This window comes from Aplysia californica, unplaced genomic scaffold (assembly GCF_000002075.1).
Source record: "Aplysia californica isolate F4 #8 unplaced genomic scaffold, AplCal3.0 scaffold00460, whole genome shotgun sequence".
NCBI classification, from domain to species: Eukaryota; Metazoa; Mollusca; class Gastropoda; order Aplysiida; family Aplysiidae; genus Aplysia; species Aplysia californica.
Genome location: NW_004797730.1, coordinates 213,524 through 226,475, shown reverse-complemented (window position 1 = coordinate 226,475; position 12,952 = coordinate 213,524). Strand labels below are relative to the sequence as shown.

Genomic DNA, 12,952 nt, shown 5'->3' with positions numbered 1-12,952 from the left:
CCCGGGGTAATTCCCCTCCCCCACTTGCAGCCCTTAGAACCAACAGAAATCTGTTTGACTTTCAGCTTTAAACATTTGCTTCTGTCTACCATGTTTTGTTTTTCAATTCAGTTTTAATTTCTTGCATGTCTGTCTTTTTATTTTCATGTTGGCAAGTGTGCTCATGTAGGTGTGGAATTGCCCCTCAATGTTAAACTTTTAATTAAGTTGAAAAATGGAAGTATGGGGATGGTGATATCGTAGAATTCATATTATGTTTTGTTTCCTAACTTATCAGACCCAAAGTAAAACTGTTGTGGAGGATGTGTCCTCTTTCTATATAAAGTAGCTTCTTATAACACTTGTCTCACAATCCAATTAAAAAGTATTGTGTGGAATTGCCCCATTTTACTATACAAAATTCCTACGATATGTATATGACTCTTTTCGTCTATGCAAACGGTCAATTTAGCTTCAAATGGTCTCAAGGTTGTCTTCGTGCAGCTTCTTTCATGGCTAATTCTTCCTATGTTTGAAGCGCAGATTTTGCCTCAGTGCTTGCATGTCAGTGACGTAGATTGAAGCTCTGTATTTCCGCTGTTTTCCTTTCGTCGTTGGCGCCTCTTAGCCTGGTTGTTTCTAAGTCTGCTCTCTAGCATTATAGTTCTTTCCTTTATCCTTTTCATTTCTCATTTATCATTTTCCTCCATGTTTCTTGAAAATTCCTGCTACAATTCATTTTACAGGCTGAGCTGTTACAAAATTACATACAGACTGAACACTATATTTAGGAACGTCTTTTTACTTATTTCACATTTTTTCCTCAGGTGAGCACTTCATTACCAGCAGAATACTCAGGAGAGAAGTCCTATTCTTGCTGCATAGATGGCTGTAGTAAAAGAGAGTTGACTCCAATTCTGTGCAATCATTGCATGCTTAACTTTTGTTTAAAGTAAGTGTGAATTATTTACGTCTTTGCTTTTGTAAATTCTTGCTGTTGCATTTGATTTGGTGTATTTTTTTTCTTTGAGAGACTTTTGTTTTCATATCCCTTACTGCAGCCTAGTATTAAGTTAAAATAGAATTACTTCAGACATCATTCTCTCTTTACTTTTATCTGTGACCTTGAAGTCCATTCAATAACACAACATGCAAAATTTTTTTTTACTCCTAGCTTGTGCAGGGTGTCATAGTTATTTATACTGGTATATCTTCCACTCATACAAAGACAAGGTCAAGCAAAGATAAAGCAGATGACAGAACATATGTCTAGAGAACAGGAAAGGAGGTAAAAGGAGAAGAGTTTAGAGATTGATATTTTTCCGTCGCTGTCAGGTTTTGAACCACGGACCTATTGAGTGAGAGGTGAACACAACAGCCCCTGCTTCTGACAGTTATACGGATATGCTTTTCCTTCCGACATACAAAGCATCAGTATTATTTTGGGTATTATATTTTAGTATTATATGGCTGGGAGCAGCAAGAACAACAGACACCATTGCTGCATCGAAAGACAGATGGAAGTGGAGGTCCATGATAGCCCACGCCAGTCGGCAAGGCACCGGATGATGATGATTATTTTTCCCCTGAGCAGTTCTTCATTTAGAACCACAAGGCTTTTTGGCAACGGGGGGGGGGGGTCTTTTATAAGATGATAAAGATTCCCAACGATAATCCCAGGACAAAGTATCACAACCAAACTAACCAACATACAATTACCCATGCAAAGTATATATTACCTTCATACATACTATTTTTGATTATTGCTTTTAGTGTTTTATATGCCTTGGAAGATTCTCTCACTTTATGTGAAACTGAAAACCGATGTGCTACACGTTTTACTGATTCGTTACAGCCATCGTGTGCAAGAAGACCACAAGTGCGTGAAGTTACCAGAGAAAAAGCCGGAAGTATCTAAAACCAGTCAGCATGTACAGAACATACTTGGTGAGGCTAAGAAATGAAATGCAACTTAGTAAAAGTTCAGCAAACACCTGGCTGCTCAGATGATGCTCACATCCAACAAAGTCATTGGGTTGCACCTTCAAGCACACTGAAACCAAGTCTTTGTTGAAAGAGAGATGTGAATAATATGAACATTTTTAATTGATAACAATAGGGACATCTGTTCTAAATGTGTCCCTGTATTAAGAAACTAAAGCAATGGTTACCAAAAGTGCTTGTTTACATGAGCGGTTGCTTCCCTTTGCATATATCCCCTTTACAGTAGTGTGTTGGACTTGCCAATAATTAGGGGGTTGATGTGAACCAGAACAATAACTTAAAAGTGCTTTATCAATGCCATATCCACCACAAAATCCTCTCTATTTTTCCCACTTTCAACTTTTTCGATACAGAACAGTTTAGCTCCTAACATGTTTATAGCATTTACGTAAGTCACTCTACTGTAGGGCCTTCTACTAAGGCTAGTTTTTACCTGACCTACCAGATGTCTGTTTTCTCATATCTATGCTCAACTCATAATGTAGATTTATGTCTACAACTGTTTAGTAACTGGGCCAAAAATGAATAATCGCACCTCTGCTAATGATCCACGTCCGGCATGCTTTATCCCAGTGCTAAATGACCATTATTGCGGTACTGTGCTTCGCTTTACTCAAGCTCAAACTCAAACTCAGACTTTGTCAAATTAAAAACTTTTTTCCACAGAACAAAGAGCTAACAAACCACTGTCACAACCACGATTCACCAACCCGAAGTCAATTCAGTTGGCAGCAAAAGTGAAGCTGATGAAGATGAAGGGTGTGGCAGTGGGTGATCAGGGCATTCCACAATCAGAGCGGATCTTCTTCAACATTGTTCTACCAAAGTCATCGAGCAAACCATCAGTGCCGATGTTCTTCTCAAAGGTTAGAGTCCATATATATGCATATATAGTCAGAATTGCTCTGGCTGCCACCTGTACAAACAACCACTTTTCACTTTCCCCTTGAATTTTTAAATAATATTAATAATAATAACATTACAAATAGTTTCTATAGCTCTCATTTTCATGTAATGGAGCTCTGGGCTCTTAACAATACCCTCATCTTAACACTAAATACATGTGCATACATACATTCTTAACTCATCGCAAGGTTATCGGGACTATTGTCGCAATGCTGCGACTGTTCCTCGGAGGTTATCACGACTATAGTCATGATTATGATTCTAGCTGATCTTGGAAGCTACTGGAATTTTTTTGCAGTAAAGGTGATATAGTCATTCTTCATCTTTTTATAAAAACGATTCTCACGGCTTGGTATTGAAAGCAGCGCTGCTCAAGACAACAATCTGTCCAATGCAGCGGCAGCTGATATTTTATCAACAAACTGATCTATTTTGTTGTTTTTGGTTGTGGCAGGGGGTTAGGCCAAGCCTATTGTATTGTTTGCTGCAAGTGTGAGAGTGAGTAAAGTGTGAGTCTCTGTTCAGTTGTATTGTTTGCAAGTTTACAAAAGCAGTCTGGGTTACTTCAGGTGAGACTTTAGAGGGAAGAGCTGTAGCAAGGCAGACGAGGCCTGCTGAGATTTCGGGTGGAGAAAAGGCTAGTTAGAGCCTCGGTTTATTTGTGTAACGTGTGAGATTCCAACGCATCGGGGCCCCAAAGCTGAGGAAAGGATCACAGCACAGAGAGAAACAGGTTTGGCTAACTCCTGTTGTAGGCGCAGGCAGACAGAAGGTTAGTAGTGTTATAAACCTTTGTTTTATGTTCCAAGTAACCACACAAACAACCAAGTCGGCGCTAAAATATCATCGTGTTCTTCATTCGTCTTTGGCATCATATGTGAGGCAGCGTGGTGGAATCAGGCTCTCGTCAATTTTTGGGCATGTAGAGTTATTAGTATCATCTTAAAGCTTGTTCACTTGTCTTTATTTGTATGCAAAAAATATCCATTTTTCTTGAATACAAGTAGAGATATTTGCAAAAGAAAGAGATGAGGGTCACCTGTTTTCAGAGGTAAAATTAGTGAGAAAATGACCGCCAAAGATTAGTTATTTCCTTAGCTTAAGAGTCCGTGGTAACTGAAGATTTACATTTTTTATGCCTTTAATTAACGTTTTTCAGAAAAAATCCACACAGAAATGAGTTCTTTAATGGGCATGAAAGGTGATGAGCCAAAAAACAAAAATTTGATAAAAATTCACAAACCTGCGGAAAAATGCAAGTATCTTTATTTTGATTATTTTGACGAGAGCCTGATTCCACCACGCCGCCACACATATTGGTCTAAATGAATACTAGTGTAATGAGGTTAATCATCTTTGTTTTCATACTAAGACTATCTCTGTAAAATGAATTTGTAATTTATGAGATAGATTCACTTCATGGATATAAGCCTTTTTTTTCTCTCCTTCTCTCACAGTGCTGGACAGTTGGCCGTGTCATTGACAAAATTGCTGACAAGTTGAACATTACCAACACAAACAATGCTGGCTCTGATAAGGTAATGATTTGACTTTTGCAGTTTTTCACAGTGGTGTAAATACAATTTCTTCATCTACAAAGTAGATGCAACTGAAAAATGCGCATTAACATCAAATCCAGCCCAAGCTAATTAATCCATATCGTAAAGGGTAATAAAATCTTTGCAGTGAATATGTTAACTCTTTATCTCCAAGGGGGGTAGGTAAACCCATTATGCCTGGGCCCTCTTTTGTACAAAATCTTTGGAGTCTCAAATATGTCACTAAATAGGTCATCTGATCAGAACCTATTGTGATAGTTCTTCATCTTTTGAAGGAACTCCCAGTAAAGAGACCTGTTTTCAGCGTCAAAAGTCGTCGTAAAAGAACGTGACCAACCACTGCCAGCAGCTTACTGGCACAGCAGTTCCGACCGTGAGCCTTGCCAGAGATAAAGAGTTATTGCACCCATATATGCCATTTCAGAAAGTCACCTGTTGTTGATTGTTCACTTTTGGGTCAGGATTAGTTTTACAAAATTTCCCTTACAGCCAACCTGGGTAGGCCTTCTCTTCTTTGAATTCCAACTGCAAGTTTTTTTTTCAAGATGTTCTGCATGTAAGCAGGCTCTCAGTTTATTTCTGCCTATCGTAGAATACTAGGTATGTGCTGGGAACATGGGTAGGAAAAACCTATGAGAAAAGATGACGAAGTTATCACTAAACTATTCAGAAAAGTATTGTGGTTGAGGCTAGGACAGAAGCAAGTACCTATAAGCTTACATTGGCATAGAGGAGACCCAGCATCATGACTTTAGACTGATGAGCACCGTTTTTGTCCTTAACTCTTTTAGTGTGCAAATTGTTCCACAATTTTTCGCACCCTACCAGTTTTAGGTGGTTACGGGTGTTACCTTAAAACGGCTATAATTCAGTCTAATATTGGCAATTTGTTTTGTGTCAAACAGAGAACTAGGAGATGGGGGAAAATAGAAAGTAAACGTTGCATAAGACCAGGTGTAGATCTTGGGGTTGACATAATTGGTTCAAGAGTCCGGTTTTAACAAATCCAGAAAGAACGAGAAATATGTGATAGAGACACTATTTTAAAACCCCTGAGGTTTTTTTCTTCTTTATCTTTTGTAAATAAAATATTGCTACAGCGCAGTCAGACAAACATTCGAGTCAGTTATAGAGGAATATTGCTGCTGTGCACTGCGCTTCTGGTTGGTCAATACATGTAAAACCTTGCCTGAGGAAAAACTTTTTGGTGATCTAGCGAAACAGAATGGGATAGCCCTCGTGTGCCAACAATGAAGGAAGGAGCGAATGAGTTGAGTGGGGAGGGTGTGGCATGTGCAGGCAAGCAGAACAGATTGTGTGATAGGCTAGCCTAGTCTAGATTATCTAGGCTTACCATGCCTCTCACTTCTCCGATGCGGGGATGGAGAGGTCACAGTGCTGTGATGGATGAAGCGAATGTGTGATGTGGGCAGAGTGTGGTGTGTACCCCATGTGCGCAAGCAGACGGAACGCACCACAGGGTGTTGTGTGGTGGGGTGGGGACAACATATCTGGCATCATCAGGCGAGATAACAAAAAGAAATAAACAGACCACCAAACTCATAGATTAGGCCTATTTTATTATTTTCCTTGAATTTATTACTGAATCTCTTATAACGTGAATCCTGCTATCATGAATTCTTCGCACTAGTCCCCTCCCTCTCATAATAAGATGATTCTACTGTACCCCCAAAAACACCACTCAAGTTGCGATCCACTAAAAAGCAGAACCTTAAACCCAAATGAAAGAGGGTTAACAAACAAAAATCAAATATACTTTTTAAAAATTTGTTTTCTTTCTTTTTACAGAAATTACGACTGTTTCATGCAGACACGGGTTGCCTGATGCCCGTCAGCAGCAGTGTGGCAGAAGTAATGGACAACACTGACAACCTTGTCTACAATGGCTCCAGTCTCATCCTTGAACATGTTCCTGATGACACCAATGTGTTACCTGGTGTTGAAAAATACAAAAAATGATCCTGTCACAGATGTTAGCCTTGGATATATGTGATAACAATTTGATTATTAGATTTTCTCCTGGTAACTTTATTTAACTGTTTTAAATGTTGAGATTTTTAAGGTTGTCTTCAGGTGGGTATCTTTTCATATTGGAAATTGTTTTAGGAAGCTTTTTACAGCACTTGCAGTGCAATTTGGTCATATAAGTTCCGAGGATTAGAGGTGTTATAAGAGAGTAATGAGCACGAAAAGAAGGAGGAGAAATAAGGGTAATAGATATTTGCTAGGAAAGAAAAAGCAAATCTCAACAGAGCACCCACCATCCACCCACCAATAATCTTCCTGCTGCATGTACTCGGATACATGTTGCTGTTGGCTGGTATGAGTTGAGTGTTTTTTCTCATCTCCACATTGACAGGTTGTACAGTGGGAAAATTTGTTTTGGTGGGGGGGGGATTTTTATCTCTATGAAAGCTGCACACTTGTGAGAGTGTATTGTTTCCTTTTTATACCGTATGAAAACCATGGATACGGGGTACATGGAAGCGGAACCAATAAATTGGAAAAAAGAATATTAATCCACAGACAGGAAAAAGAGGCTAAAACTGCACCTGGACATGAATAGCTGATGCCTCTATAAATAAATCTTTGATGGTCAAGGACCGTATGAAAAACATTGTGTACTATAAAATAAAACACCAAAATATTGTTAGACAGTATCAATTCACATATTCTTTATTTAAGTGAGACAGACGAAGATGCTGTATGATTCTGTTCCATAATAGAGTTGGTCCTGTTTCTGAGATTGTTTCAGAATGCTATCAGTTAAGGGGCATGGAGCTCGCTGGTGAGCCGGAATCTGTGCTCAGTGCTGTACAAATGTTATTTATATTTATTATTATTGCTATCCTGAAAATAATGAACATTCTTATGATTTGCAGACTGAATCAAGTCAATGGAGAATTGAAAGTTTCTTACATTTAGGCCTTTGTAGCTGGCACCAAACAATCCTTGTATTTGGAATATCGAACATGTTAGAAATACATTTTTTTTTTAAAGCAAGGATCAACGGGTATAAAAAAATGTTGATATCGTCATCAATATTTTGTATGTCTATCCAATAACTATTATTATGTGTACATCTGTGTATGTAAATCTATGCATTTGTGTGTTTGTTTATGTGAGAGAAAGAGGGAGAGGATGTTTGTGTGTGTATGTGTATTACAGTGTGTGTGTGTTGACGAGTGTGTGTATGTATTTACCATGCCGCAGCAAGTTTTTCTTTGTGGAGATCAATAAAATCTTCTCTTTGTATTTGTCTATCTTGTCTTAAGTATATACCCTTCTCCCTCCGAGACCTAACATTGACAACACACCCTATGGAACATTACAGCAACTGCAGCAAACCTGCACTTATCCCTACATGTCATTGGACTGAAGGGCGAGAGCCCAGCTGTTGCTGGATCGATAACAACAACAACAACAACCTCTTAAGTATGTTTGTAGGTAGTCCTTCGTTGCCGAAGATGACGATGAAATCCTGCAGCACATCTGTGGACACGCATGTTGCTGTGCAATCCGATCCTGGATGTGCAATGTCTGTTGCAGTGGGGACACTGGAATGTTGTGGTTGGGGTGTTCAGATTATGTTTCCTCTCTCTTCTGATAGTCAGCTTCTCCCTGTAGTTGGTATCGCTGTTTTGGGTTGTTTTTATTGTTGTTGTTTTTTTTATTCCTGTCTTTTTTTGTGTTTCCCCTTTGATTTATGGCGATGACAAAGATGTCGAGAGCGCCAAGGACCCTGCCATGCTCAATAGTTGACATTCTTATACAGGCGCTATTCTGACCCCGTTGTTTTATGCAAGAAAACTGAAATTATGCAAACTGGGCCCAAAAATGTGAAATTATGCGATTCTGTTAATTTTAACAAAAAATTACAACGGGAAATAATCAGAAATTAAGCAAAAAAATGATCACATTATGCTAAATTAAGGGGGGTGCATAAAATCACGGGGACAGGCTATTGAGGCTAGGTTAGGGTCCAACAAAGCATCAACTCGACGAAGAGAAATCTTCCTAGTGTTGTGCACGTTGATTCTCTCAGTATAAAAGCTATGAACATTGAAATCTTTGGTTTGGTGCAAAGGTTGCACTCCACAAGATGTTCACTTTGCTTTTAGAAAAGCTATGTCGGTTTTGATATGTATGAATAAAATCATATGTCTCAGCTGGTGCTGATAAAAGCTTTTTATTTCGTTTGTCAATTGAAAGTTGCCCTCCTTGAAAGGATCGTCATCAAGTTGATGCCCTCTCTTAAATTCAAATATAAATAAAACAAACTAGCAAATGAACAAAAAAAGCATTAAAGTACCGTCCTGAACAACGAGTTATAAAATATAAGAGACGTATTTCATAGACATCATAGATGTCTTGGAATGCTGTAACAGCCACTGGGGAGCACACACTACACATGCAACTGTGATAAAAGAGAAGTGACCGGGAAGACTTTATTTTTGTCTTCTGATAAAAAGAGGTTTACATGATTTATATACATGTGTATATGTATTATAATAGACACACACATATATTATTTATATATCCTTGAACTATCTCAAATTTCCGGCTCTTCACATTTTTGTTACAGCTTTCAAGGCTGTTGAAAAATCTTTCCTTTGAGTTTTGAGTTTGAGCCCAAAGTTATTACGATTCCGATTAATGCTCGTGTTCTGCACAATTTCAGGTTCAGTTTTCACGTATATTAGATACATTGTATCTATGCCATACGTTCACAAGAAAGAAAGCTGGCAAAATGGAGCTAAATCTACATAGCATTAAGCTTGCGATTATTTCAAACTCAAAAAGTTCTACAAGCTAGAGTTTGATATGTTATGAGATCAAAGCTACCCTAAAAAGACAAACTTCCCCAAACAACCCGAACTCAAGAACATCAAGTTGTGGATTCGATCTTTAGGGCCTTCAGCACGTACGTAGGCCTATAGTACCTCGTGATATCGAGGGAGCTGTCCCCTTTCAGTTTCCATATGAAACAAAACGCGAGGAATGTTTGAAAAGAACTTATGAGAATTCTGTTTTTCAAACAACTTTGGCCAATACATCATGTCATTAATCGACATGTCTAAAAAAACGCATGTCATCAAAAAAACGCCTGATCTATTGCACCTGACCGTTACGATTCTTCACATCTGGCTGATACATGTATTTCGTCAACATTTACGAACCCATGTTCGCTTAAATTAAGGGATTTGTTGTATGAGAAGGAACTACATAATGTATTCCAATGCCGTCATTCTTTTCTCTGCTCTACAATGGGTTTTTTTTCATATCTACGCTTTCGACGATACAATTTTCTGAAATGGGAAATAACCGAAGAGAACGTCATTGCTTTCCAACGTCATGGTGCTGATGCGGCTTCAAAGTTCTGCGATGATGGCCTGGGGTGCTGGGAAATCATCTATGACGTAATCAACCCCAACGCTGGTTTGATCTTGTCCTTTGTCAAAGGCGCGACGACTACTGCTACAGCATTGGCCTTGTGTTAAGCCTTCCTCTATGAGGCTGGGTCGTATCCATGAGAACGCCCTGTACACCGAACTATTGCGGGTGACGTTTCCAACGTTTTCCCTTACAGAACGACAGCGCAGAAGTCGTTTGAAAGCTGCTCGGAATTTGGAGTTGGACGTCCCATAGATAATGGGATTGATGCAAGAATTAAAATAACCGAGCCAAATGGTCACCATGAAACATTCCAGTGGGATGAGGTGTTCATCTACTGCGGCAATTGGGTTGATGATAAAGAAAGGCAACCAGCACGCCATGAAAGTTCCTGTGATGATCGTGAGAGTCCGGGCTGCTTTACTGCCTTGTGATGAGCGTTTACGGTGGGAGCGTGGCCCTTCATCGCCGGGCTGTGGAAGGCTGGTCTTCTCGAGGCTCTTGATCCGGTGCCGATGTTTTCGGGCAATTAAAAAGAGGCGTAAGTAATTTGTCAGCATTAAGGTGCACGGTATGTAGAAACAAATGAAGGAATAGACGACGGAGTAGGTGAAATGCACGTCAAAAAGACACTCGGGTTTTGTGGTCACTTTTTGTTCAGTTCTCAAAGTTTGTTTGAGTACAGAAGAAAAATTAGGCTTATGTACATTGGTGACATTTTCCTTGACCGTGTCTTTGTATGGATTGCGACCCTTGAAAATGGCTTTGATTTCTTCCACCGAGAGCTCATGCCATTCCAGAAATATTGGTACAAAAGACACGACAAATGAACAAATCCACAATGAAGCAATAATCGAAAGAGCCCGAGTGGCAGTCATAAATTCCTCGTAAAGTAGGGGCTTCTGCACTTGCTTCAGGCGATCGTAACTAATGACACAGATACTGAAGATGGACGCTGTTTCGCACATGACGTCTGCAGACATCCAGATGAAGCAGACGGTTTCTCCAAACAACCAGTAACCGTACAGGTCGTTGACTAAAGCAAACGTCATGACCAGGAGAGCGAGCAGTAAGTCGGCAACTGCCAGGGACACGATAAAAAAGTTGCTTTTGCTGTGGGAGAGAATAGGCTCTGTGAAAATTGCCAAGCACACAAGAATATTTCCTACCACTGCCACAGTAATGATCAACGACCCGACGATACCAATCAAGACGGTTCCGTGAGAAAAAAACAAGTGGTGCTGTTCATCGTATGCGGGAGGCGCCCACACAACATTTTCTGTGTGGGGCAATCCATGTGCACTCTTTTCAGAAGTTTCCATCGTGGACACTTGAATATAGAGTAACACTAGTCACTGTCCTTTTCCCAGCTTTCTTCCCCGATCTGTAAAGAGAAAATGCAAGTAGTTGGGTTTTTTTTTAAATCTTAGAAAAGGCCACTGTATCTGTGTACTTTTATAATTTCAGCCATGTGCAGGCAAATTCTAGAAGCTCATGAAGTTGTAATTGGTACCGTACTCAATACTAAATGTTTACATATATTTAAACGTGAGATTAATAGGCATTTTCTTTCTCTGCATTTCGATACCAGATTTTTTGCGACGGGGTGATATTCAAAGGACCTGGGAATATTTTAACTAGAATAATATTATAGTTTTGTGGACATCGAGCTGCAACATGAAAAACGCCATTTTCAGGGACAGCTGACTCAAAAAACCCGTTATTTTTAGGACTATTCTTTACAGTAATAATAGACATCTAATTTTTCAAAATAAAGATAATGTGTCACCAAAAAATGGCCATAAAGCTGACTTGATAACACGTGTAGATTCTACATTGTAATCAATTAGATCTAGATACAAGGGGAGCGCTGATGTGTTGAAAATGAAGGCCTATGGGTCGGGGTGATTCCATGAATCCCCATCGGCAGAACGCTGAAATCCGATTCGATGCCCGATTTTAACATCCGCATTTAATAGATAGCTATCATTTATTGGTTCGCTTACCTAATGCATTCATATTCCAGATTAAGGACAGCAATTTGTAAACTCAATTTCTTAAAGCGCACTACTGTAAACAGTAATTGGAAGCAAGATACAGGCAAGATGACCCACTCAATTTTGTCACGATCATTCACCGATCGCCATTTTGCCTATCTCTAGTTGTAAAATCTTGCTCATAAAAAAGTGTGAAAGGGGGGGGGGGATAAGGTTTCAGTATATAATATATGTCATTTTTAACTGGACTTGAGTCCATCTTTCTGATTCCTAGGCAATTGTTGCGGTTAAAGTCGTGCATGAGAGTGTTTGAGTAGACGATGAACTCTGCTGAGGTTATTCAGTTCAATCGCTTTTCAATGTCTGCTGTCTTATCTTGTTTAGGTTAAATGTGGCTTCACTGAACTTACCGTGATCCACGAACTAAACTTTACTACATACAAAGCAGCAAAGTGCACAGACACTCGATGTGGAAGAGATGTAGTCTACTCTTTGCTGAAAACTCTTCTTCTCTGATAAACGTCATGGGTTTTCAGGATCAGCCTCATACACAGCCACGCACCAAGACAGTACAACATAAACATCAACAGAGGGTACAAAAAGGAATACTCTATTGATGCAGGGTAAACATGGTGACAATGCGATCAGACCACATCCATAGAATGCCTTTTAAGTTGTCGAAGAGCTTCTCATGACCAAAATTCATATAAGACCCACAGATTTCTGTACTTCTGAGCGAAAGTCAAACCCTTTTCCTTTTTCAGCCATAATGTATTTGTGCACCGTGCACTTCGTCATCACTTTCAGCCATTTTCCATTTGCATTGCAGGTTAAAATGTAACACAGGAAAATTAATTATGTAAGGCAGACAGTGCAATGGAAAAGCCAATGCTGTTGTTTATTCGAACGTTTGTATTGCCTGTCGTAATTTCCGGTGTTGCATACTTCATTTTAAGATCTGCTAGTAGAGCTAGGGTAGGCTGTGTTATTGAAGAAATGAACTTTTTATGGGAAATCACCCACTTTAATAATATACTGTTTCGTTACAGTGTAATGCGTTTGTTCAGCTTTATTGCACAACTAAGTAACCCC

The 12,952-nt window shown here is 39.3% G+C and overlaps 2 protein-coding genes across 3 annotated transcripts in view; one reads left to right on the top strand and one right to left on the bottom strand.

The window, feature by feature from the left end:
* The window catches only part of LOC101852346 (AN1-type zinc finger protein 1), a 13,466-nt gene extending 5,742 nt beyond the window's left edge, over nucleotides 1-7,724 (top strand). For both annotated transcript variants that reach the window (XM_035971557.1, XM_005105250.3), the window contains 5 exons: nucleotides 807-931; nucleotides 1,835-1,926; nucleotides 2,650-2,849; nucleotides 4,347-4,427; nucleotides 6,258-7,724. In XM_035971557.1, coding sequence (XP_035827450.1) covers nucleotides 807-931; nucleotides 1,835-1,926; nucleotides 2,650-2,849; nucleotides 4,347-4,427; nucleotides 6,258-6,428 — 669 coding nt within the window. In that variant the 3' untranslated portion in view covers nucleotides 6,429-7,724. The remainder of the gene's footprint in view (nucleotides 1-806; nucleotides 932-1,834; nucleotides 1,927-2,649; nucleotides 2,850-4,346; nucleotides 4,428-6,257) is intronic.
* A 1,411-nt stretch (nucleotides 7,725-9,135) lies between these two features.
* Nucleotides 9,136-11,473, bottom strand: LOC101852112 (5-hydroxytryptamine receptor 1-like). Its single transcript, XM_005105249.2, has one exon. It carries the CDS (start codon nucleotides 11,183-11,185, stop codon nucleotides 9,842-9,844), a length of 1,344 nt encoding a protein of 447 aa, XP_005105306.1. The 5' UTR covers nucleotides 11,186-11,473; the 3' UTR covers nucleotides 9,136-9,841.
* Between the last annotated feature and the right edge of the window lie 1,479 nt (nucleotides 11,474-12,952).